At 41.5% G+C, this 27,512-nt stretch overlaps 1 protein-coding gene across 4 annotated transcripts in view; it reads left to right on the plus strand.

Annotated features, from left to right (window-relative positions):
- Nucleotides 1-27,512, plus strand: part of RGS6 (regulator of G protein signaling 6) — a 142,744-nt gene that overhangs the window by 66,809 nt on the left and 48,423 nt on the right. For all 4 annotated transcript variants that reach the window (XM_057416070.1, XM_057416072.1, XM_057416071.1 and 1 more), the window contains 10 exons: nucleotides 5,435-5,485; nucleotides 6,834-6,940; nucleotides 9,004-9,055; nucleotides 11,852-11,916; nucleotides 14,891-14,967; nucleotides 19,607-19,688; nucleotides 20,203-20,277; nucleotides 21,569-21,667; nucleotides 22,991-23,052; nucleotides 27,378-27,488. In XM_057416070.1, the coding sequence (XP_057272053.1) occupies nucleotides 5,435-5,485; nucleotides 6,834-6,940; nucleotides 9,004-9,055; nucleotides 11,852-11,916; nucleotides 14,891-14,967; nucleotides 19,607-19,688; nucleotides 20,203-20,277; nucleotides 21,569-21,667; nucleotides 22,991-23,052; nucleotides 27,378-27,488 (781 nt within the window). The remainder of the gene's footprint in view (nucleotides 1-5,434; nucleotides 5,486-6,833; nucleotides 6,941-9,003; nucleotides 9,056-11,851; nucleotides 11,917-14,890; nucleotides 14,968-19,606; nucleotides 19,689-20,202; nucleotides 20,278-21,568; nucleotides 21,668-22,990; nucleotides 23,053-27,377; nucleotides 27,489-27,512) is intronic.

A 27,512-nucleotide genomic window follows, 5' to 3' on the forward strand; every position in this document is an offset into this window, starting at 1 on the left:
TGTGGCTGTCTGAGAACACTAGCTACTATTATAGGATCACTGAGGCCAAACAGAAAATGGAAAAAATAGCAAGAGGTGTAAAACTGCTAGTCTGTCTCTAAACTGGCTGGCTGGATAAATGCTCATTGTGAATCTGTTTGCACATAGAAATACAGCTATTCTGTTGGTATTAAACAACTTGATCTATTTCAGCTTCAAAGAAGAGCCTAGAGAAAAAAGATGGTTTTTGTTATAGGTGAGGAGGAGATAGATGTTCACAGACTACCCTTGAACTGATCATGCTGACTCAGAGGAAACGTAGATGTACAGAGAGGAGCATTGAGGAGATGGCAGCTACTCTTCTACCTGGATCCAGCAACACTTTCTGTTATTAAAACAGGTCCAACTATTTGTTCTCAGAAGGTCTCAAATGCCCTGTTACTGTTTAGTGGAAACATGTTAGAGTCCAAGGTTTCCCTTGGGTGTCATCTGAAAGAGCTTGTGAAATGTGGATGCTGAAAATCAGCCAGAAAAGATCTTCTGGGGAAATGAGTTATGTGAGGAGCATCTGTCACCTACAGGAGAGGTTAAGATGAAGTTTTCTGGAAAACTGGATAAAGGAATATATATCTTGGTCTGTCAGGAGAATCTGGTAAAGGATTCACTCAAGTCTTCACTGTGTCTTATAAAAATAAACCTGAATTTTCTCATTTGAGGAAAGGCATAAGTAGTATTTCTAGGTAGGCAAAAGTAGGTTGCAGTGATAGAAGCAGCTGAAAACAGAGGCAAAACCAATGTGTGAGGGTAACCCTAAAACTAGTGGGTTTATGGAAGATGGTAGTAAAGAGATTTCATTATGATTGAATATTAATTAGTGACATGGCTACTGAGGATGACAGTAATTAACAGAGGAAGGAAAGACTTGTCATTGTCCCCAGGGTGAGTAATCAGTCTTGGCAGGTGATAAATAATGGTTCAGCAAACTCAGCAGAAAGATAATCTGCCTCAGGACAACTGGAGAACAACTATAACATCTTCCAGGCTCTTGGCAACATTCAGGAATGATTTCATGTTTTTAACAGAGACAAATTAAAATCCCTGATCTCAAGTGCTGCTTATATTCCAGAGTGACTGATCACAGGAGTTCTGTTTGAGCTGGTGTTTACAATTTACTTGCACCTTTAAAGCCTCTCTTTTTAAATCTTAGTAATAGGGGCAAGAAAACTGGGGAGCCACATTTCAGCATTACATGATTTTGTCATTGTAGTTTGATGAAAATTTAATAGATTCCTCAAAAGAGGCCTAGAGCTGGGGACATGATTGTTGGATGTTAAAATGGGATGGGACTTAATCCTGCATTAAGTATTCTTGTATATCTGGAAAGGGATCATGCAGAATGCACTACACCTCCTCGGAGCAAAGCAGTGCACTGCTCTAGATAATTTTAAGATATCAGGTGTCATGGCAATAAGATGCCTAAGAGATCATAGAATCATAGAATAGTAAGGGTTGGAAAGGAACTTAAGATTGTTTACTTCCAACCTCCCTGCCCTGGGCAGGGGTGCCTCACTCGAGACAATGTCACCCAAGGCTCTGTCCAGTCTGTCCTTGAACACTGCCAGGGGTGGAGCATTTAATACTTCTTTGGGCAGCCTTTTCCAAAGGCTGTGGTTTACCCTCACAGTAAAGAACTTCCTCCTTATATCCAATCTAAACTTCCCCTGTTTTAACCCGTTACCCCTTGTCCTGTCACTACAGTCCCTAATGAAGAGTCCCTCCCCAGCATCCCTAAAGGCCCCCTTCAGATACTGGAAGGCTGCTATGATGTCTCCACGCAGCCTTCTCTTCTCCAGGCTGAACAGCCCCAACTTTCTCAGCCTGTCTTCATACGGGAGCTGCTCCAGTCCCCTGATCATCCTCTTGGCCCTTCTCTGGACTTGTTCTAACAGTTCCATGTGCTTTTTATGTTGAGGACACCAGGACTGCACACAATACTTCAACTGAAGTCTCACGAGAGCAGAGTAGAGGGGCAGGATCACCTCCTTTGACCTGCTGGTCATGCTCCTTTTAATGCAGCCCAGCTCATGTTAAGTTTCTCCTCAACTAACACCCCCAAAGTCCTTCTCCACAGGGCTGCTCTGAATCATTTCAGGTCCCAGCACCGATCCCTGAGGGACACCACTCGTTACTGGTCTCCAGCCAGACATTGAGCCATTGACTACAACTCTTTGTGTGCAGCCATCCAGCCAGTTCTTTATCCACCGAGTGGTCCATCCATCAAATTGATGTCTCTCCAAATTAGAGACAAGATTATTGTGGAAGACAGTGTCAAAAGCTTTGCACAAGTCCAGGTAGATGACATCAACTGCTCTACCCCTGTCCATCAGTTCTGTAGCCCCATCATAGAAGGCCACCAAATTGGCCAGGCAGGATTTCCCCTTAGTGAAGCCATGCTGGCTGTCACCAAGCACCTTGTTGTTTTCCATGTGCCTTAGCATGCCTTCCAGGAGAATCTGCTCCAAGATTTTGCCAGGCACAGAGGTGAGACTGACTGGTCTGTAATTCTCAGGGTCATCCATTTTCCCCTTCTTGAAAATGGGGGTTATATTTCCCTTTTTCCAGTCATCGGGAACTTCACCTGACTGCCATGCTTTCTCAAATATGATGATCAGCGTCTTCGCAACTTCATTTGCCAGCTCCTTCAGGACCTGCAGAAGGATTTCATCAGGTCTCACGGACTTGTGCACGTTCAGGTTCTTAAGATGATCTAGATCATTGCAAGCCTGTAATCTGTGACCACAGTCAGAAGAAAAAGTAAACTTGCAGTTTGGAGGATGAACAGAAAACCCAGTAAAGATTCTGATTTAGCTTGAACCGTTTTGTGAGGTTTGGTTTTGTTTCCAACAACTTCAGTTTGGGTCTTCTTGAAGTAGTTCTCTAACCATAAATGTTTTGTTCTACCTTTGGGATATTTTTGTTTAGTGAAAAGGAAAAGGAAACATTCATGTTTATAACATAGAATATTTTATTAATAAACATGTCAAACAACAGTTACTGGCTCTGAATATCCCCATATGCTTTTCATTTAGCACTGCTTACTAGATGTGTTCTCAAATAACAGGCAGTTTTGGACCGCTCGGACATCTTTTTCTGAATAAATTTACTGTTCACACAAAAAAAAAATATGTGATTTAGGGTGCACCTGGTATCTGGTTTCAGGTGAGGGAGCAAAGTGCTGGGACTATTGCCAGAGGCATTGGTTAGATGTTCTGCAAGGTACTGCCTGCAGTTCTGGTGATCCCAGTGCAAAGAAATGGAACTTAAATTTGAAAAGTTGCCAAACGGTCAAGTACAGGGAGAGTCCATCATAAGAGGACATTAAAAGTTTGGTTGGTTTAGTGAAATGGAGGTGGGGGGGCAATGTGTCAGCCCTCTGTAGAAATTCAGGAGAAGCTATCAGGAAGAAGAAGAATTATTTCCCTTAAATGGTAATTCAAGGATGATATCAGATTCATATAAATTGCATTTTAATAAACATATACTGGAAGTTACAAGAAGACTTCCATCTATTAAAAAAGCAATAATAAAAGAATAAAGTTTTGGAATAACTGTCTAACTTGGATTATGGCAACTTGAATTGCTCCTAGGTGGATTTGAGTGTTTTGGAGAATGACAATAAAGCTAAAAATACCAGCTTGTGAGACTGGTCCTTCAGTGTCTGGTTCATTGATTCTTTCAAGGCAGATTGAGACAATGCCCAGCTGTTGCCTTTTGGTCACATCTGTCTGCTCAGTATTTAAGTCAAAGCAGATGCTTCCCTGATCTTCAGGAGCTCTGCTGATTACCTGCAGGCAACAAGTAAGTTCTTTCACTTGCCTTGGTTGGGGGATGAGGGAGGCCAGGTTCATATTTCCACTTGTTGCTGAAGCCTGACTGAAGAGTATTTGCTAGTGCTTCTTGTGGAGGTGGAGGTCAGCTTGCATTGCCAGGGGGAGCAGAAGCTGCTATCACCTGTGTGGAGTAGAACACACATTTCTACCGGGAATTTCACCTGTATGGGAGAGTCAGTCAGACCTGCAGATATTGCAGGAACCTGTGACACTAGCAGTGCTCTCATCTGTCTCTGTGGCACATCATAATTGTGATTCCTGGCTTTTGCAGTATTTCAGGTTTGCTGAGGGTGTGGGGATGCTATGGGTCTGTGGAAAGTAAAATGTCCTTCAGACTTTTCTGGAACAGGCATCATGTGGGTAATGCTGTTTCTTGAAGGACCCTTCATGTCTGAGCCCAGAAGTGCTCTATGCAGATAAGATCCTCTGGGGTTTGTTCAGTAAGCCCAAACCATATGGTTGATTGGTTCCTTTTTGTATGCTATCTTCAAGTGATGTATCACAAAGCACAGCACTAAGTATTACCAAGGCTATTAACCTACTGTATATGAATGCAAATATTTCCCAACAAATTGACTGTATGCTGAGAAGGCATTGGTGTCATGCCTGCAGCCAGACGTGGCATTGTTAGGTTGTACTGCACGTTGCTATTAACTTGGCATGGACTTGCTAAATTAACTCCAAGTGCCTTTGCTGATTGCCTTTGACTTTGGACAGGTCAAGTTAGCAGACTTGTACACACATTTATGTTTCATTTTAAGCTCACCTTTCTGAGTATGGGATTTAACTAAATTTTGCTGTCCTGTCATGTTGTATTTTGTTAATAAAAGGCTTTAGCTTTTATTGAAGAGTGACAAGTTTTCCACTTCTATGATTTCCATGCAAGCAATAGAGAGCTTGTGTACATGCAGAGGATCAAACCTAGAGATCTTCATGCTGCTTATAAGATAGCAACAACCTTTGTACTACTTGATGGGCCCTGAAGACCTAATAAACCTGATGGGCTTTAGAGGCTTACTTTTCTGCTCCTGGCCACCATCTGTCTAATGTGATCACTGACAGGTGACAGCTCAGCAGTGGCTTTGTTACAGGCACACTGAATGCTTGTCTTCAATATAAGTGAGGCTTTCCTTTCTTTTTTGACTGATAACTCACTTCTGTACTTTATATTATTGCCTCTCACATGACAGTTGCAAGGGGCCAGTAAATGCTCCTTTGCCTCCTTGCTAGCTAGTGTTTGCATATATACACCTCCCTGTGTGCTGAGGTGGGAGAGAGCAACTGTGAGAGAGCAAGTTACATGGAACCATTAGAGTACTGTCTGACTTCAAGTATACCAAGTCTCGTATCACACTACTTAGGACTTAGTGCCCCTCTCAGTAACTGTATAATTACAGTGTGACACAAGAAGGAAAAACATTCTGAAACCTCAGTGGAGATTAGTTTTAATCTACTTTCCTTTTTATGTCAGCTTTACTCTATCTATCTCAATGTTATTCCTTTATTGAGGTCTTCAACCCCGTGGTCTCAGTGCTTAATGCTTTCTTCACTAATTTTTTTTTCAGGTGCTGATATTGTGCAGTGGCTTATGAAGAACCTCAGCATTGAGGATCCAGGTAAGGTGACCATAGCTGGGAAGGAACAGATACTCCATCTGTACTGTGTGTGCCATTAGACAGTAGATGTTATTTTGCTGCAGTCTAAAATACCAGTAGATCAAGGTTGATTTAAGAATTGAGGTGAAGGAGGAGTGAAAGAGATAAAAATCAACATGTGAAGTCTAATGTCTTACACTGCAACACGACAAAAGCACCTTGTAGAAGCCTTAGCCTGCCTGTGAAATTATTGCTACCTAGGAAAGACTTATTGTTTTCAAAGCTGTTCCCAGTCTTAGAAAAGAAATTGGTGGATGTGTGTAGTTAAGCAGGCAAATGAGGTCACAGATTTTCATCATGTGGAGAAAGGTAACCATGACTGACAGGACATGCTGGCCAAGGACAACACAGATACCATCACAGAATCAGGTGATGGCTGCTAATTTATCACAGCAGATAGATAAATGGATAATCAGCCACAAACAATGATCAGGGCTTGGGCAAAGTCCAAATAGCTCACTCTTCAGAGAAACAAAAATCGTTATGGCACACATAAGAGCTGTTGGGAATAGAGGAAGAAAAGGTCTGCAGTTCCAGAAGTTTCTTTTTCTTTTCACCTCCCAGTTTGTTTACTTCTGCCTACTGTCACCATGTAAAAGCAGAGATATAGGTAATGTTGCCTCACCCAAGGCATCCATATTCACACATCCCTTCTTGCGAGTCTAGTCAAGTCCCAGACCTGAATTTCAGCTGCGGACAATAGCTGCTTTATCTGCCTGGGGGTGCATGAGCAGCTGATGTGTATTTTGCAACTCTGAGAAAGTTGATGCGGCTTTTGAGAGCTGACTTTGGTTGAAAATCTGTGCAGATGTGCCTCTGTGCTGGTGAGGGTTGCCCTGGCAGTTAGGATATGTACTCCCTTTTGCCTCTGCACATTTCCTGTAATGAATGGCAATGCTACACTCTCCGGACTTGTCTACAAATAAATGCGCTGCTAATGACCTGGTGTTGCAGCTGTTTGCTGGATTTGGTAAAGACAAGTGGGGTTCATGTCTTCCTGTCAGCTGTCACCTGTGGTGGATAACGGGCTTTGAATTGAACTTCAGACTAGAGCTGATGTGTGACATTTTGTAAACACAAAGCCAGCAAGTTAAACATTTGAACAGTGTTTCATCAGTATTGCAAGGCTGATTCCTGCTCCTTCTGCTTTGCATGGTTTTGTTGGAAGGCATAAAGATGCGGTGTGGGTACAGAGAGGCATGTGTGCATCAGGTCTCTGCACAAGTCATCACCAGAGCCACTGCTGAAAGCAGAGGAGTGTGCAGTGCATGTCTTCCTGACACATCCCTGTTGTTTTTCTCTTTCACAGGGGAAGCAATACACTTGGGAAGTCTTATTGCTGCACAGGGTTATATCTTTCCAATCTCAGACCATGTTCTTACCCTGAAAGATGATGGGACGTTCTATCGTTTTCAGGTTGGTGAGCTCTCTGTGTCCCTTGTGGCCCCTTCTACTGTCCCTGCAATAATACTGCTGAAATCACCTGCTCTTTATCCCTAAACACCCATTAGGTCTCTGAAGCCAGGGCTTGAGGCTATCTTGTTAGAGACCTTAAGAAGTCATAAAGCCCCTTCAAAAGGATCTGCTTTAAAATCCCAAATTACTGCTTTTCTGATGCACAGTTTTCACATAAATAAACAGATATCCTGTGATTATTTTTGATATGTCAAGGCTGTTGTGCTCATATTTGAGCTAAACCAGAAGGAGAATGGCTTTCAGGTTCTAACTTTGGCAAGAATTGAGGAGCCACTGTCCTGTGCAAAATGGCCAAGGGCAAGCTTTGGAGTTGGGTACTCAAGCTCTTACACAGCAGAAGATTCCTGGTTACAGCTTGCTATGGGATAGGGCAAGCTTCAGGCTTTGGCTCTTTTGCAAAGGATATGTAACCTTGGCAGTCACCTAAGCTGGGACATCTCTATCCCTCAGTATCCTTGTGCCTCCAGATGTGTTAAATTTTTAAAGCCTCCTGCCTTTGAGTTCCATGCCCTGTCCAAAATCTGCTCCTGTCAACTTCTGAGATAACTGAGTGTTTGTGGTGCAACAGCTTTTGGACAGATTTTGTAACTTTAAATGAAGCAGTAAGTTCAAACCTAGAGTCTTGCTGCCTAATCCTGCTGGCTGACTTTGTGTTGATCTGCTGTGTGATCCCAGCCAGCTCCCTTATCTTTCCTATGACCTCTCTTCTGTTCACCCTTCTGTTCCTCCTTCACTTTTTTTTCCCCCTCTTTTTTTAGTTTTTATTTGAAAAGCCTGTTCTTGCACCTGATGTTGCTGCTGCTCATACTCACTGTCCTACTGTTAATGTGATATTGTGTTATCATATAAGACCAATGGTACAGTGAACAAAGCAGCCCAGGAGATCACAGAACTGCTCTTATCTCACCCCACCTTCTGGTTTCCTGGCTTCATTCAAACTAAGATTTTTCATTACAATTTCCTTGCTTTTCTGAAAGTCCTGCTCCCCTGTCATGTAAGACTTGACAGAAGCAAGGGTAATACTGATTGCCCTTTTAGTTGTATTTTTCTCTGTTTGAAGAATGACACCATAAGTCATTGTCCTGTGCATCTCTCAGTACCTAGATTTCAATGTAATTTACTTTCCCTTATTTTAAGCTTGTGTAAACCACATCATCAAGTTGTGGTTATTGCTTACTGACTTTTGTTTCCCTTATCTTTTCCTACAACTTTTGCTTACTCTTTGCCTGCTGTCATTTCCTGCAACAGTTCTCCTCAGCCATTTTCTGGAAAAATAACCTGATAGAAACATCTTTCTTTTCCATTACTCTCTCCTTGCCACTTTCTACCTGAACTTCAGTCCCTCCTTTAACAGTAGCTCATAATCTTGTGAAGTACATAAGATGTGTATTAGCAAGGAATGTTGAACCCAGATTGTTTGATCCCTCAGTGTTCTCGTTGTACTTTTGTACAAGGAACAATCTGTGTGTAATATCCTATGTCCGTTTGTGGCATTACATCAGTAACGTAAAACAGTGTTCTGTAATTTGGACACAGACATTCTTTTTCATTCATGTTAAAACTGAAATACAGCTACAGGTAGTAATATCTTGTAATTAATTGTAGCAACTGCAATATGGAGGCCTGGATAAAAACCAAAATCAGTAAGCTTAGCAGGACTTCTCTTTTCAGAATGATTCTAATCAGCTGATTTTTGACCTCTGGTATCTGTTGTATTTAAAAACTAATTTTTTGGTTAGGCTGCCAACCATACTTTATATGCTTGAATTAAGCATTTCTATTACCTGCAATGAGGTGCTAAAGGTGGTATCATCCTGGAAAAGCATCCTCACTTTTGCGGAGGTCTGTAGCAGTGTTTCCTCCGAGGGCTGAGACTGAGCCATAGACATTGTGATTCTTCTTTCTGCACCTGTATAATTCTTCTTTATGTACTTGCAATGTTTTTCTGCATCTGAGTTGTTTTTCATCTCTTTCATTATAAAAATGCATATGTTCTTTCTTAGGCACCATATTTTTGGCCTTCAAACTGCTGGGAACCTGAAAATACAGATTACGGTGAGAGTAGAATTATTTCATTGTAGAAAGTTAGTACAGAAAGCTTGTGATGGAAAAACTTGTCCTTAATTACTGTTGGCCATCTAAACCCTTCATCAGCAGAGTTACTTGTCAGACTGCAGCATCAGAGGCAGATACGTGCCCATCCCAAGTATGTGAAGTCCTAAAGTGTCTCAAGCCCATGGAACTATAGCTGTTGAGTCCTGTGAGGCCAGGGTTTTAACTACCATTACCTTCGTTCATCCATAGGTCTGTTCATTTTGGCAGAATTTATGGCAAGCAGAATACTACTCCTTGGGAATCTTAAATAATACCAATATTGCTTTTGTGGGAGAACATACTCTGATCTGTAGCTGAATCTGATACATTGATCAATAAAAAGTTACCTCATCTGGGCACTCATCTGGCTGATCAATAAACCAGTATAATCATGGCAACTCATAGTTAAAGTTTTCTGATATATGACTCCAGACTAATTTTTCCCAGAGCTGGTAAAAAAGAGAAGATTGAACATGGTTTATGAGCTAATAAACTGCAACATGATGTGTTAAACATGTGAGTGCCTGCAGACAGTTATAATACATAAAGAAAATATGTCAGTGTTGTTATCTTTAGCTGTCTGCATGCAACATTGCTGTCTCTTCCAGAACTGCCCTTCTTTCACAGATGAAATCCATTGTTGCATCCTGGTGTGGCATTGGGAGAGGAAGTGAATCCACATGTGTGCTCCTAAAAGAGAAGCCCCTGGAAGTCCTTCTTTTAAAGTATCTCATAATCTAAGATCAGTTTAGAACTTCTCCCTGAATAATCAGATTCTTTTCTTTCCTGGGCAATAATTACTCATCATTATAGATTCTGGGAATCATTTGCTGGGGTGGAGAAGTATCCTGCAATGGTATCTGTCATGTAATAGTTCATTTGCAGTCCCTCATCTGCAGGAAAGCTAGCACAGAGGTTTATGTGTTTATCCCAGTGAGGGGAACTGCTTAGGAGAAAACATGATGCTGTTCATTATATGCAAAATAATTTCCAGATTTTACAGACACCATATATAACTGTCTGAACTGTGCCAAATATCTATCTGTAAACATCAGAATAACAATCTGAAGAGGGAAGTTCTGGGTTTCTTTTTTTTCTACAGTATCTGTAAGTAACTGGTTTTGCAGTCAGATTGTTGTGCTGCAAGGGCATTGAGTGGACCTGTGCACCTTAAAATAAAGTCCTGTGTGAGCTGGACAAGCTGCAGCTGCATTAGCCCTGAGCCCTGCAGTGACAGATTTTCATCTGTCCCAGAAATCTCTAACATATGTTTATAATCAGTCTTCGCATATCAGAGGTCTGTACAGATGGAGTCCTCCCAGGAATTAATCCCAAACTAGCAGTAGACCCAAATAAAACTGAAATCCCAGCAGCACTTCATATTTTTTTTATTTGCGTAGATCCACTCAGAGGACAAGAACTAAGTTGTTAATGGCAGGTCACTGCTTAGCATGAAGAAATACTGTGAGATGACTGACTAACTTTATTTGGTGTTGCAATGGCTTACAGAGGAACCTGCCCTTGAGATGTATAAATATACAGGAACTGACCACCTCTAGTTACTATGCATAATATTGGCTTATTATATTAATGTTAGAATTATAGGAATAGAATTACACGAGTAGAACTGGTTGGTCTGGGTTTTTTGTTTGGGGTTTTTTTTTCATATATTTTCCATAGAAGATTAGTTCTCCAATGAAAAACATTTATCAGGATGTCAGAAAATTGTATTTACCAGCAAACCAACCCACCAAGATTTTCAAAGAAAAGACAAAATTTTCTGGAAGAGATTTATTGTAGTTTTCTGTAGGTGATGCTTTGCCTTCCACTCAGCTCCAGTTTGGTATGCTGTTGGATAATAAGTACCTGGCCCTGGAGCTTGAGAAGAGGGCAGAACAGAAGGAAGCTATAAAATTCACATCTAGATTCATCCCAAATGAGAGCACTGGACCTCTATTATGTAGTTCAGACCTGACTGTATACCCAGGCTGTGCTGGGGACCATGTGTTTCAGCCTGCAATGGAAATGGGATGAGGAGCAGGTCCAGCTGAGGCTTTACCAGAAGGCAGCCTGGGACTGGTTTGGTGTTGTGCACTGAGCTCATCTTGACCCTCAAAATCCCAAACCACATCAGTTTCTGCAGTGTCTGCCTATGATGAAATGTGAGAAGGCTTTTCTTAACCATTTGAAATGTGTAGAATGAAGCATATGAATGTGTACGATTAAGCATATGAAAAAATGCTCATACCTTTAAAATGTGGCCCATGTTTCTATTTTCATTTCAATATTCTGAATTCTTTTGGTGGTTTTGTTTGTGGGGTTTTTTTTGGTTTGGTTTTTGCTCTGTTTTTTGGGGGTGTGTGGTTGGCTTGGTTGTTTGGTTTTGTTGGGGTTTTTTATTAACAAAAGGCGAAAATTGCAGAGCAGCTTCACTTTGGCAGGGATATTCCCAAGGTACTGAGGGGAACAGGTTGCTAAAGGTAAATCTTTTACCAGCCCCAGAAGCAATTGTGCCTTTTTCAAATATCTTGCTAGGTTCTGGCATCTACCCTCAGCACTTTTAAATTAGATGCCCCAGATGTTTAAGGCTTCTGAGATTACTAGTGGGTAATGTCAGCTGGGTATTCAATCCTCTCATTCCTTGACTCATGTTGCTTTCTGATAAGAACGAATAGTGCACTTTTTTTCCTTTTTTTTTTTTTTTTAAGATCTAATGCTAGTAATCTGTCTGTAATTATTTTCTGTTTCTCTCTTTAGCAATCTATCTTTGCAAACGGACCATGCAGAACAAAGCTAGGCTGGAGCTGGCAGATTATGAAGCCGTAGGTACACTGCTGCTAGAGCTTAAAGCTGGGGGGTGCAGGGAAAGCTTTGCTTGCTAATTGAATGCTGCTGTTTTGTACTTTGGGATCAGCAGCTACTGTGTCTCTTGTCAGAATTGTGTGAAGTTTGATCTGGACACAACATCAGGAACATTATTAGGGAATATCCCTGGCTTTGCAGTGTCTCAAAGTATCTCTGGCCATCTTCTCTATGGCCAGACCTTCAAGACTGGGGCAAATTACACAGAAGTTTACCTTGATTTCCGGTTAACCATTCCCAATTAATATATGGTACATATTAACGCACAGAAATTACAGATTTTCAGGTGCATTGTTAGTCAGTTAAATTGCTGATGACCATATGATTCTAGTTATGAAAGTTTTCAGATATCAGACTTGGACTGTTTTCAATATGCCTTATAGGAAAAACTATTACTCAAGCTTACTCAGGTCAAGTTTTCTGTTATGAAATGATTATCCATAAAAGTATCACCAACCTTGGCTTCAGATTGTGCAGGGTTTGAGTAGAGAGGAGTGGGAAGACAAGAGGCAGGAAGGACAGGGCTGGTATGAGTTTCTTTGAATACGAGCAATGTAACACTCTAACCAGCTGAACTTTTCTTTCTATCGTATTGACTTTGTTGTTGTTTACTAGCTTAATAATGTAACACCTGAATTTCAAGTGTGAAATTTTTCACTGGAGGGTTTGTTTACAAAATTGGTTCTACTGGATTTCTATGTCTGTTTATTTCAATGAAAACATTTATATTGCATATATTTTAGGTTTTTTTTTCCCAAGAATGGACTTTTCCCTTCTTCCTTACCTTCTGTGTTTTGGGACTTTTCTGCACATAGATATGTCTACATGACATTTGGTCTTCCAGTGAAGAGCATGCAAAAATTGTCACTTATCTAGTCCACCCTGAAAATGCATCCAGCGTTCCCAAGAGTTCTAATCTTGAAGTACAGGCATAAAGGAAGGAATATAATAATCTGCATGCACTTACACATCCTTTTGCTGAGTTTTCTCTTCTGCATATTGCTGATTTCATTATTAAAACCATTAAAATTTCTCACAGCCAACCAATTAACTGTAAGCACTCTAGAGGTCTATCATAAAGCAACAAAAGGCTGTTCAGCAGTGTGCCCACTCCCACACACATGCAGTGAGGCTTTGGCTAAGTACTTTTGCACGTTTGTCTACAGAGTGTAGCAATGCTTCAGTAATGATAAATAATTAGACCTTGGCAGTGTCTCATTTTTCTTGTGAATATTGCATTGCACAATTAGAGATTACTTCTGCATTCAAACTTTGTTCTCTTAATTAGAGACAATCAGATAAGAATGGCTCTAACTCTACTTAGTCATTATGGGAGCTTGAAGTCGATCCAGCAACAGAGTTGTAAGCACAAGTGAGAGAAACAGGCTTACAGGAGTGGGAAGAAGCTCTGTCCATGTAGAACACATGTTTGGAAATGTAGTGTGAGTGATTCTCTGAAGGCATCAGCACTGACCTGGAGTTTCCAGAAAGAATCTCTACAAAGCATTTCAGGGGACATCTCATGTTTAGGTTCTGCTTGTAGCATTCTGAGATAACTCCCCACCCCCAATTTATACCATTAGGGCAGAGGCGTCAATGATATGATTAAGCTTACATAATTTCATTCAGTTTTGTTGATAATTGACCAAACATAAGCATAATTCAAGTATTGCTTCAATTGATGATGTTTCATTGGTTTCAGCATATTTACACCAGAAGGCACATGTGAACATAATTTAAAGCAAAATCTTAAAAAAAAGAAACCCACAAAAATTGTTTTTGCAGATAATTACAAGTAGTTCTTCCTTGTAGTCACAGTTAAGGAAATCACCACAGTTCAGCACAGCTGTAAATCATTTGCTTAACTGTTTTCTTCTGTGTATACAGACTTGAATTTTTACATGGACTTGATGGTAACAAGGCCAAGCTTTATGCCTTGTGTTATACAAGAGTTTAAAGTAAATAATAGGAAAATCTCTTCTAGCATTGAAGTGCATGCACTTAAGTACTTCCTTGAAATGAAGGGAATAGGTATAAAAAACCAGCAGTAGAACTAATAGTGTTCATTTTCAAAATGAAAATTTGCAACAGTTGAACCAGCTGTAATGGAGAAGGGGGTCAGGTTAATGGTCCCATAGACCTCCTTCTCAGGGTGGGTATGAATATGTGACTTTAGGGTGCCATTTGAGCCTGAAATTCTGGCCATGTCCTGAGTTTGACCTTGAGCTGTGATGAAGTCACATCCACATCCAAATGTACAGATCATGACACTCTCTGTAATGGGTCTGGACCAGATCTCTTAGTTCAGATGTAGAGCAAGGCTGCATTTGGACCCAGTCTTTGCAGTCAGCTATATTCATTGTTCAGACAAACAAGCTGTTTCCTTTTGTGAATCATCCTGGCAGTCCCCAGCTTTCAGTGCTGTGCAGCTGCGTAATGCTCTCAGCGGTGACCAGGGCTGAGCAAATCAAGGGATGCTCAGGCTTTGCACCTCAGCAAAAGCCTGAAGAGAAGAGAGCAGCTGGGGGGGGAAGGGAAAGTGGGGATGAGAGGGAAATGTGCAGGTGGCAGCCATCTGCTATCAGAAATGAAAGTCGTCAGCTTCACAAAGCTTCTCGGTGTTATCTTTTGGGAACAAGTCCATCATTATTTTCATAGTAGAGCTCAAGCTGTCTTCATCACACTACATTACTTACCCTTGACAGGGCTCTTTTGGCTGCAGCTATAGGACTGCAGCCCAAAAGGATGCATTACAGCCTTGCTTTGCCTGCAAGATAGTTCACCCAAAATTAACACTGACTTCTGTGTCTTGAGTTTTCCAGCTTAAAAAAAAAAGAAAAAAGGAATAAAATAACCACCCACTCTGCTAAATGTAATCTTAAGCACTTGTAATTGCAAGGATTAGTTGTTCTTACTATTTTTGTCTTTTGTCAGGAAAACTTAGCAAGACTTCAGAGAGCATTTGCAAGAAAGTGGGAGTTCATCTTCATGCAAGCTGAGGCCCAAGTGAAGTGAGTAATCCTAAAGTACTGAACTGCACTAGTATTTACAGCTGCGAAGGGAAGGGGATTCCGTAAAGATGGAATTTCTTTGTCAAAAACTTTACTGTGATAAAGCTCTGAAGGTGTTGGTGAGTTTTAATTGCTGGCAGCCTAGAAACGATAGAGAGCAGATTCTGAAATTTTGTGCCAGAATCTGAAAGATGGGTTTAATCATCTGTACGTGGAAATGTTGGTGAGGATCTCCTGAGCCTGTGCTCACCATGGGAGCTTGGGCTATTCACTTGCCCATTCAGCTTCTACTTTTGTGAAGTATTTTTGTATTGCATTCTTTACAAATGGAAAGAACGGCACTTTGTCCTCTGTCTGTGTTACTGTATGCTAGTAAAGTGTGTAAGTCTAAAACTATTGCCACTTTAAAGTGATTGTAAAGGTGGTATTTACAGCAGACTGGATTTGGTTTTCTCATTTATACCAATCTCCAGTTGATTTTATTCTATCTCCCCTCTCTGCAGTCTGACTTGTATTCTTAATTAGAGTGGAGAATTGGGTACCACTTACTTGAAACTTTCTCAGATTCAGTACTGGGATTTTTCCTATCCTCTGCTCATAATTTAAATCTGCCTTCCCCCCCCCCATTTTCCCTTGTGAAAATAGTTTGAAGCCTCTTAATGTTTTGAGCATGTTTTCATTATTGCTGCAAAATGGGTATGGTCCAGACTTTGTAGTCTAGTGTCTACAAGCTAGTGCCTATAACTGTACATGTCCATTTTGTACATGTAGTTGTCATAGAATCATAGAATAGTTAGGGTTGGAAAGGACCTGAAGATCATCTGGTTCCAATCCCACTGCTGTGGGCAGGGACACCTTACACTAAATCATATCACCCAAGGCCTTGTTCAACCTGGTCTTGAACACTGCCAGGGATGGAGCATTCACAACCTGTCTGGGCAACCCATACCAGTGCCTCACCACGCTCATAGTAAATAACTTCCTTCTTATATCCAATCTAAACTTCCCCTGTTTAAGTTTTAACCCGTTACCCCTTGTCCTGTCACTACAGTCTCTAATGAAGAGTCCCTCTCCAGCATCCCTATGGGCCCCCTTCAGATACCGGAAGGCTGCTATGAGGTCTCCACGCAGCCTTCTCTTCTCCAGGCTGAACAGCCCCAACTTCCTCAGCCTGTCTTCATGCGGGAGCTGCTCCAGTCCCCTGATCATCCTCGTGGCCCTTCTCTGGACTTGTTCCAACAGTTCCATGTCCTTTTTATGTTGAGGACACCAGAACTGCACACAATACTCCAAGTGAGATCTCACAAGAGCAGAGTAGAGGGGCAGGATCACCTCCTTTGACCTGCTGGTCACGCTCCTTTTGATGCAGCCCAGGATACGGCTGGCTTTCTGAGCTGCAAGCGCACACTGAAGCCGCCCCATGTTAAGTTTCTCATCGACCAGCACCCCCAAGTCCTTCTCCGCAGGGCTGCTCTGAATCTCTTCTCTGCCCAACCTGTAGCTGTGCCTGGGATTGCTCCAACCCAGGTGTAGGACCTTGCACTTGGCATGGTTAAACTTCATGAGGTTGGCATCTGCCCACCTCACAAGCGTGTTGAGGTCCCTCTGGATGGCATTCCTTCCCTCCAGGGTATCAACCGAACCACACAGCTTGGTGTCATCGGCAAACTTGCTGAGGGCGCACTCAATCCCACTGTCCATGTCAGCGACAAAGATGTTAAACAAGATCGGTCCCAACACTGATCCCTAAGGGACACCACTTGTTACTGGTCTCCAGCTGGACATTGAGCCATTGACCACAACTCTTTGTGTGCAGCCATCCAGCCAGTTCTTTATCCACCGAGTGGTCCATCCATCAAATTGATGTCTCTCCAATTTAGAGACAAGGATGTCGTGTGGGACAGTGTCGAACGCTTTGCACAAGTCCAGGTAGATGACATCAACTGCTCTACCCCTGCCTATCAGTTCTGTAGCCCCATCATAAAAGGCCACCAAATTGGTCAGGCAGGATTTCCCCTTAGTGAAGCCATGCTGGCTGTCACCAAGCACCTTGTTGTTTTTCATGTGCCTTAGCATGCCTTCCAGGAGAATCTGCTCCGAGATTTTGCCAGGCACAGAGGTGAGACTGACTGGTCTGTAATTCCCAGGGTCATCCATTTTCCCCTTCTTGAAAATGGGGGTTATATTTCCCTTTTTCCAGTCATCGGGAACTTCACCTGACTGCCATGCTTTCTCAAATATGATGACCAGCATCTTCGCAACTTCATTCGCCAGCTCCTTCAGGACCCACGGATGGATCTCATCAGGACCCATGGACTTGTGCACATTCAGATTTTTAAGATGGTCTCGAACCAGTTCCCCTCCTACAGTGAGCGCAAGGTCTTCGTTCTCATCTATGAAATGGAAAAGCTGGTAAAGATGGCACATGAGAACACCAGTACTGATGCTGTACCACAAGAAAGAATTTGCACTTTCAGTATTAGATGCTAAAAAGTTAAGTAACATCATTTCTTGAGGGTGTGGCTGAGGCATGTCTCTATCTTTGATTATCCCTTTGGATTTTGATTAATTCTTTGCTTAATAACATTGTAATTATGCACTATTTAAGTACATTGGTAATTATCCTTTAAAACACAAGGCTATTAAGGGATTTTTTTCTGACCACAACACCAGTGTTCTGTTTGGAAAAGAAGATTAGAAGTTACAATAGCAATTGTACTTTCAGTTACTTAAAAGTTTATTGCCAAGTTAAAAAAAAATAAAATTAAGTTAAAACAAGATTCTGTACTCTATTTACAGCATACAATTAGTACCTAAGAAAGAAATGTAAATATCAGATTCTTTGTGATAACTGTTGCTTATTCATCTTCATTCTGTTTTCTTTGAAACATAAGCATGGACTGGCCACTGTCAACTTTTTTAGCTGGCTAGTTTCAGCTTCTTGATTGGCAGTTCCTGTGATGGCTCAGTGTTCAGGTTTCCAAGAAGGCAAGGCTGGAATACACAGTGCAATTCACAGCCCTGAGTTAACTAAAATGGAAAACAACCCAAAACACCTGAAAATGTCCCTCCTCCTTATCAAGTTCTGCTCTGCCTTGCATGTCTGCACTTGCACACAGGATTACCATTGCTATACCTACACTGCTCAAAAAACATAGCCATAGACCATCTAATATGTTGCATCTTCCTAGTTTAAAATGTGAAATACTGAGTTAGTTTAGGGATATAAGCTGAGAACCTGGTTTGAGCACAAAGCACCTGTGAAGACAACTCATGAAGCCCTCAGAAAGTCCCTCCAATTTCTATGTGCTGTGTGGTGTGAGATTGGCAGAGGACTCCACCTTCCATTTTGGCCTTTGTTCACTAAAAGTAGTTTTGGACTGAGTGTCTGCACTAGCTCATCAGTGCAGTACAGTGACTGCTATATGGTGGCTGCTCTGTCTATGTGTGGGGTGGTGCAGAGCTGATTTCTTGTCTCAGCCTTGCAGGGGAATATTCAGAGTGATACCAAACTGTGGAGGACTTGGACTTTCAGTGGGAAGGGGTGTTCAGGAGCTCCAGCTTCAGTCTTCTGTTTCTTATCTTTTGGTACATTTCTAATTGAGGCTTAACTGAGGATCACTGTCCCTTCAAAAGGAAGTCATAAGGGAGAGAACCTGATGGTCAGAAGTCCCACCTGGTGTGGGTTTTTTTCCCCTCACTGGTTTGATTTTCTGGGTGGCAGCAATGTGGGAACCCAGCAGAGGGACAGTGTCAGCTCTTCAGTTCTGCTCTTGAGGTGGAGGCTGTTCCTCCTTCCCTGTGCCTCATCCAGCCTCTGCAGGTGGATCTTGCAATCCAGTGGTGACTTTGCTGTGCCCACATGTAGAGCTGGGCATGGGAGTGAGGCACCAGACATGAATTGCTCAGTGCTGCCAAGAGATAGGGTAACAGTTGCTTTGAACAGCCTCTGGTGTCCTTTGATGTGTGTGTTTTGAGTGAGTCAGTTCTCTGGCAGCATCAGGGCTGAAATTACGGAGTTACTGTTGTGCCAGCCCGATCTTGTGTCTCTTGGGTGAGTGCTGGTTGTCACCCTTTGCTCTCCCAACACCAGCACATACAAGCAGAGCCAGTGTAAGGGTTGGAAGCTCTGAGAGGGGTAGTCATGAGTGCTGCCCATGTTGCTGCTGGGAATGCCTGGGAGAGCTGCCACTTTGCAGTCTGGTCATGCCAGTGGTGCTACTTGGGCACCAGGGTGCAATGGGGCTTCCTGATGTGGAGCAGCACCAGCCAAGAACTTCACCTGGTGTAAAGAGGGTCACTTTTGAACTTTCTGTTCATGAACTTTCTGCCCATCAAGTCAGGGTCTGGGACCAGAGTATCAGGAAAGGTTTTTTTTCCTCAGCAGGTAAAAAAAGCACATGTTAAAATAAATTTTCCACGTTAAAAAGAAAATCTCTTTTGACACATACTGGAGTAAACACCAGTGATATTTTGTTCATGGTGCATGGCCTTGTCAGTGGGAGTGTGACAATGTTGTACAAAAAAAGTGGATTTCTGTATTTTTTTGTCATGAGGTTAAAAACCCCAGCTAGGAACTGTAACAGAGAAGAAAGTGTTTCTTGTACATCGACTCATTTGTTTCTGTTTTTCTTTTCAGAATTGACAGAAAAAAGGATAAAACAGAAAGAAAGATTTTGGACAGCCAAGAAAGAGCGTTCTGGGATGTGCACAGGCCTGTGGTAAAGCTTTTTTTGAATGATGAGTCTTTCCAGGTTTTGACAGAAAAGTTTTAATACTAGTAAACTGCACTATGCACAAAGATATTGCCTTCAAAGTCACCACATGGGTTTTTCTTACAGTTTGAAACGCACCAAGTATCTACAAAATAATTTTAGACATTCTAGCCTTGTGCATGCCTGTAACTATTGATTTGGAAATATACGATAAATGTGAAGTTTTGAAGATTAATGTGCATATGAAAGAAAAGCAGCTTACCAGGTTTGTCTCAGACTTCCTAGAAATAGCTCCTCTCTTAGCTGAGATACTTCCTTTTGGTGCCAAAGTTATGAGTAAACGGATTGGATATTGAGATGCCAATATTAGGTGTATGCAGTCTTTTGTTTAGCAAGGATAATTTATGGGACACAAACTTCAGGAAAGAATTTTGGACAAGATCTAATTGTATATTTTAGAAAGATAATGTAGCACGAATATTGTAAATGGAGTAGTAACACAATTACCATCTCTTTTCAGCCAGGCTGTGTGAACACCACGGAAATGGACATTAGAAAGTGTCGTCGTATGAAAAATCCACAGAAGGTGAAAAAGGTCAGATTGGGTTTCTGGAATATGAACAGAAAAAAAGTGCCTTGCACATATCAGTTCCATTTTATTCTAACTGGTGAATTTACTATCCCATTTTACCAGCAGAGCAGTGTAGACTGGGTGATAAGTAGAACTGAGAAGGGCATTAAGGACCTGTGTCCCAGATGTCTGCTGGCTCTGCATGCACATAAAATTAAATCAATTGGCAAAAGTACCAAGATCCCATATTAAGAAATTATTTGGGCACAGATTTTTTCAGAGCTGTTTACCAGCGTTACTCATTTCAAAGGCTGGATCATTAGCAACCTGGTATCTTGGACTTCCAGCAAGTTCTAGCTGTTCTGTGTATATAGAATCACAGAATCATTTAGGTTGGAAAAGACCCTTAGGATTACCAAGTCCAACCATTAACTGAGCACTGCCAAGTCCACCCCTTAACCATGTCCTTAAGTGCCACGTCTACACATCTTTTTAAATACCTCCAGGGATGGCGACTCAGCCGCTTCCCAGGACAACCTATTCCAATCCTTGACAACCATTTGGGGTTTTTGGGGAAGAGAGTTTTCCTAATATCCAATCTAAAACTCCCCTGGCACAACTGGAGGCCATTTCCTCTTGTCCTGTCACTTGTTACCTGTTTTGGAGAGAACACCAAACTCATGAACTTCCATTGGTAGTTCAATTGCAGCAGAGATATGTCTTTTACATGTGAATTTGAAATAAAAAGCAAAAGCACTAAATGAAAGGGGAGCTGATATTACTTTCAGTGCAGGCCTATGTCCTGAAAGTGAATGTCAACAAGTCAATCTGCAGTTTTTTGTTTAGAGAGGTTCACATGAACTTGAACCATTGACAGGCACCTGGTTAATCACTTTCTTCAATGTGTATTTTTACAACAAGAAATTGGACTAAGTGAAAGAACATGGCATGGGATTGGGTTCTAGTCTTTTCCTCCTCTACTTAGTTGACCACAGTGACCACTCCCAGTGTTCATCCTACAAGTGTTGACAGAGATCCTAAAAATTATCAGCTGCATTTTAACATTTAAAATAAACTCTTTTCTTAACATGCCTGTGGACCTTCCAAGTGCAGGTATCTGCAGGAACAGTCTGATTTGTAAATTTTGCTCCAGGCTGACTGATTATTGACCTGCGTGGGTATAAACACAGGTCAATAATCAGGTAGGAAATTGCTGATTTGTTACCTCACTGTTTTGCATACTGCACTTTTCATCATTGCATAAGAGAGAAAAATACCGTAATTGCTGTTCTGTTTGTTTATTGGTTCCTCACAGTCAGTATATGGGGTTACAGAGGAGTCTCAGCCCCAAAGCCCTGTACATGTGCCCTCCCAACCTGTACGCAAAACTACAAAAGAGGATTTCCGGAAACAAGTAAGTAGATGGCTGTATGGCTGCTCTTCTGAGAACTGTTATATGAAGGGGGAAAAAAGCACGTAAAGCTACTGAGGTATCAGCAAAACCAATTTTATCCTTTAACTGTCCTTGATCCTCACACACTTCGGGTAAAGCAGTAAGTATTTAAAGACTAAAGTAATTCTATGATAATATGGCTTATGGGTAATACTGACTTTTGAATTGACTACTATTCTGTCTGTGGACCAGTGCACAGATTAATTTCAGGTTCACTGAGGATATCTAAAAAGTGGGCACTGACATAGGCTAGGGAAGAAGCCAGCATTCTGGGGCACAGGCTGAAGTAGTCAATTCAGTGCATTATTGTTAGACTGTACGTCAGAGCTTTTAGGGAACTAGGAAGAAGTTATTTGCACAATCATTCCAAGGAGCAGCCAGCCGACTCACATGTCCTCTCCCTGGCACAGGGAGCTCTGCCTCAAAATTCCTCTCCTGCAACAAGCAGCACTCACTGAAGCACAGGCAGGAATCGCTAGGTCAGCATTTTAGCAAAGGCAGCTTTGAGCATGTTTCTTAGCCAGTTTTAGGGGGGTTCTTCTGAATTAAAACTGAACACAAAATTTCTTGAGCTTTTTCCATCATAGGCAACATAGGCTGCATAGTACTGTGAAGAAGTGTCTCATAGCAGAGTGCAAATGTGATATAAAACTGTTATTGGTCTTGTGATGCCAGTCAGAGAAATGAAGAGAGTAGTGTGGTGTAAAAAGGGGATCATATTGCATCTTGAGTAGTCTACGGATGTTGGTCCCAAATATGGGCCTCTCCTGCTTTTAATAATGCCGTAGAATCACTGAATAGTTAGGGTAGGAAAGGACCTCAAGATCATCTAGTTCCAACTTTCCTGCCATGGGCAGGGACTCCTCACACTAGACCATGTCACCCAAGGCTCTGTTCAGCCCGGCCTTGAACACCGCCAGGGATGGAGCATTGACAACTTCCTTGGGCAACCCATTCCAGTGTCTCACCACACTCATAGTAAATAACTTCCTTCTTATAGCCAATCTAAACATTCCTGATCAGACTCAATTCTAACTGGGCCTTAGGTTTTCTGAGCTAAAGAAAGCTTTCATCTGACGCTTTCCCTGGGGCCCTGCCATAGGAAATGCAGACTCCTACTGGAAGCAGTTAATAAGCTTCCTCTAATACCAAGGGAAGGGTCCCATTTCCTTCCGAGTTGCTTCTAAGCTGTTTGGAAACAAAAATCAATAGTTTGTTGGGATATGATCAATGTATGTTCTAGAGCTCTTCGATTGTTAATGTCCTTGTCATCTCTCTCCTCAGATAACTTTTCTGAACATGCAGATAGAGAGACATTGTTTAAAGATGTCCAAAGTAGCAGAAAGGTGAGTGTCTTGTTTGCATGATTTCCCATTGATTTCTCATGCCCAGTTTGGCATTTCCAGCAATAGAGAGTGGACAGTCATACTGTAAAGGCAAAAGAAATATTATTCACAAAAGGAAGAACAGTTGTAGTACTTTCGTTTCCCACTCCTTCACAACCCTAGAGTTTATTTACAGAAAAGTCATTCCTGTTTCAATTTGAAAATTCCCTTTTTTCTTGGTGGATGAAGCCTCAAAGCTCAGCTTGTTAGCCTCGCACAGATCTGGGGAAGGAGCTGCATTTGCACCTTCTTGCAAGTGGTGTTCATGTCCATGTTCATACGGGAGTTGTAGGGCCAGTTTCTGCTTCCGTTTACATATATGAAACCCTATGGGAGGTACTGGAGTTGTACCTGGACTACTCACAGCAGAGTTTTAAGAGGTTGATTTCTCATAGAGGCAAATTAAGGCACAATTTGACTTGCAGAATATTTAATTCTGGTCAGAAAATGTGAACAGGTAAAGAACAAGCTCAAATTTGATTGAGAGTAACAGCTCCTCAGGTACTTTCAAGTTATGCGCATTTGCAGAGGGATCACTGAGACAAGCACAGGGATTGACATGCTCTTCAGTAACATCACTTTTAGAACAAAACCATGGTGGACATGAAGGATATGATAAGGGCTCGTGCCTTCTAGAGAAATAATAGAGTATTATTTATTTAAGCAAGTTAAAAAGAGATTACCCTCTGAAATGTGCATTGCAGTGCTCACATCCGTAATTAGCAGGTGTATACTAAAATAGGCAAATTAAATGGCAAGAGCCACAAAGTAGATTCCTATTGGCTCATAAAGTTTAATAATTAAAACAAAAATTCATCCAATTAAATAGAAAATATTCAGAGGCTCCTTGAAATTCTGCATTCACGATACTGTATCATTGAAATTAGCATGTTCATATTTATGTTCCGGGCTTTCTGGTTCTTTTTCATTAGGAAGATAATTTGTGCTTCACCAAAAAAAAGTAATTTTGTACTGAGTTTACCTACAATGACCTTAATATACTGAGACAGTAATAATTTCCAGGCTGGTAATTTACTAGCAAGCAGATTTGGTTTGCTTGACTTTTTTCTATGTAGGTATTTATTCAATAAGAGGGACTCAATAAAATTCATTCATTCCTGTTCATCGAAGTCCGTTCACATGACACACCTGTTGTTCAACTTCATAGAAGCTACTGACCTTGTAAATGTAATGCCAATGTTGAAAGAAAAAAAGATATTAGTTTTCAATAAAATTGGACAGAAAGTTTTCCTGATTTTAAAGGGCTTTGTTGTTTTTTTTTATTGGTCCCAAATTGGAGAAGAAAATGTTGCTATCAAAACCTGTCACATTGATAGCCAGGAGAAAACCAAATAAAATGAGAATAATCAAGAAGTTCTTTTCTTCTGTTTTGAAAGTTTTATTTGAAATTATAAAGAATGAAAATCATGGCCATGATATTTATATCTTGTGAAGAAGTGTTTTGTTATGTGATGACATTTGGGTGGCAGTGCTGCTGGACAGTCCCAGGTCTTGATGCAAAGAGTGGTGGGAGGCACAGCCTGGATGTGGAGCATCACAGAGCAGGCAGGAGAGAAACAGATGGACTGATGGGTCCAGTGGCTTGGCAGGGGTTGGGGTAGGTGAGAAGGAATGAATATGGATGACCTGAGTTGAACAGTTGCCTGAAATAAAAACCTGTGCAGCCTGAAAGTCCAATGTAAAATGCTGAATAAAACTGCCAGGAACAAATCTGCTGCGTGAGGAGGTGCTGTTACTAGCAAGTCACTTTTCAGGCTGGACCCTGCTTTCAGGACTAGCTTAAGCAACAGTGTGGCAGATCAGGGGAGCAGGAGATGATTTCTTGGCATAGTCCTTTCAACAGCCAAGCCTGACAGTGGCGTCACCTGCCATTTCTTTCAATACAGCACAAAGGCATTTTCAGGCAGGATGAGGAAAGTAACGAGGAGAAAATAAGGCAGGGGGTGGTGGGGAAACAAGCTGCTGTCCAATATGTTCTAGGAATAAGGTGTAAAGTATTGTAATAGTGATAGATCAATCACATACATTTTCTATTAATGTAAGCTATTCTATGGGAGAGCCTTTGTTCAGTAGAAGGGGAATGGAAAGGCTGTCAATAGGTTATCCCAGCTCCCATGAAGTATCCATGACCAGTCCTAAACGTTTACTTCCCCCTCCTTCCTGTTTTCCTTCCAAGAGTAGATCTGTACCAACTGTGGGAGCAGTCATCCCTCAGCCGTGCTAGGCACCTTGGAAACTGTTTTCTTCTCCTTTCTTCTCCTTTCTTCCACATCCTTTCTCACTTGGCACCTGCACACTCTCAGGTTTAGGATTTAGCAATAAGGCTTGAGAACTGTTGAGCAGAACAATCAATACATTCTACCTACTCTTTTCCCTGACTGCATTGTGCAGCATTAATACAATTCCGCTACATGTGGCATCACACTAATGGGTGCGAAAATTGGGGCATTGCAGCATTTTCCTACCAGAAGCAATCTCAGCTCCCTAGATGAAAATCTGTGCTATCCTTTCAGATCTTCAAAGTTACTGTAAAGGCTGAACAGGGCCCCCTCATTGTGAGACAGCTGGCTTCTTCAAGCAAGCTCTGCCCCTTTAGTGAACTCTTCCCACCACCTCTTCTAACAGAATTACAGTGCATCACCTTAAAACCCAAAAGCCCAGGTTTGCATTTTGTCAGAAATGCTTTTCCCCATAGGAGTCCCCCTCCTGTAGTCTCCATTAGACAATGAGACAATGATTCTGCTGCTGTCATTATACTGAATCAGCAAAGTGTGCTTAGCAATTCCCCCTTGTTTCATGTAATTTAGTTTTTCCCCTTTTATTTTTGCTAGTGCTTGTACTAGCACCTCTGATGCCTTCTTACTATTTTATTAGGAGTAATTCAGGTTTCACAGCAGATACCTCCTGATTGATCCTTTTTGTTGTTTTTTTTTTTTTTTAAGCAACCCTCTCTCTCACTGATGTCTCAGGGATTGCTGCTGCTCTCTGAAATTGGACGCTGCTCCATCCTCCAACCCTTGACCCACAGCGGTCATGAAATGTAATTAATGAAATGAGATGAGACAGCCCTCAGTGCCCTGAGGGGCAACGGGAACCTGCTGTGGTTAGAAAAGTGTATGATTTTAATGCCTCATGATAAGAGCTAGGACAAACAAAAAAGAAATAATTACTGTAGAGCAGGTCAGGGAAACTTTCTGCCTTTTGTGACCCTTTGTTTTGCAGGGTCTTTTCATTCTCCTGCCTTTTGAGATACTGAAGACCAGAGGTAAAGTTTAGCATGGACAGTCACAGTGCAAGTAGATTAGTTGTTCAGTTTGATCAGACTCAATTAACTTAGTTAATTACTTGGCAGGCCTAGGCAAAAAATTAAGAAGTGCCTTAGAGTATTTCCAGTATAGACTAGGATAAATTTCTTTTGATTTATTTTATATATGCTGTCTTTCTTTTGTAAAAAAGTGCCCCTAGCCCCAACCCCAGTGGAATTCCTGAAATCACTTATGCAAGCAGACACAGAAAGCTCTTTGAATCTCATCCTAGTGAGGATTAGACACTATATGTCTTATCTGACTCGTTATGAAACAAGCCAGTAGAAAAGCCAGGTGTTTTTCCAGCATGCAAGTAATTTACTACATTCTAAGTTGATTATTATAAACTGCCATTGAAGTGTTTTACAATAATGCCATTAGACTAAATGGTATACCAAAGTAACAAAAAACATGATCTATAGCTTGAAGCTTTGATGCTCAGGTCTGTGAACCCCAGAAGATATAAGTATATTCTCAGCTACAGCCCATGACCCTATTTAAACATGTTGCTCCTCATGACCCTATTTAAACATGTTGCTCCTAACACATAAAGTTAAGTGGGTACAAAAGTCTGCAAAAAACAAAAAGGCAAGAGGCAATAGCAACACCAGCAAATGAACAGGACATACATTTCATAGTCACCCCTTGGCTCCTGGGGGGAAATCCTACCTTAGCAATCCATTTGTTGCTTCATGGGGCTTTTTGTGGACACATCAACAGAGGCAAGTTTGAGGAACATCCTGCAGTGAGCTGGTGGGTGTTTGCACAGAAATCCTGGCCTGCATCATCCCTGGGAAATGGGACTCCTGTGGTGGCTGAGAAACTGGCTAATCCCTACAGAAATAAAAGGAAACAAATAAAAAGAAGAGAGGAGAAGCTGTGTCTCTCTGATGTGTGACTGAGTATTCAGGCCCTGATTCTTTTTGATTCTTTTCTTTTTTTTTTTTTTATACCTGCCAGTTTAATAGCCTACACAGAGCAGTATGTGGAATATGACCCCTTTATAACACCTGCTGAGCCTTCCAATCCCTGGATAAGTGATGATGCAGCATTGTGGGACATTGAAATGAGGTAAGAATTGGTCGTTCTAAGTAA

This window comes from Pezoporus wallicus, unplaced genomic scaffold, assembly GCF_028554395.1.
Source record: "Pezoporus wallicus isolate ANWC-B61680 ecotype Strahan unplaced genomic scaffold, APGP_CSIRO_Pwel_v1 scaffold_2146, whole genome shotgun sequence".
Lineage (NCBI taxonomy): Eukaryota > Metazoa > Chordata > Aves > Psittaciformes > Psittacidae > Pezoporus > Pezoporus wallicus.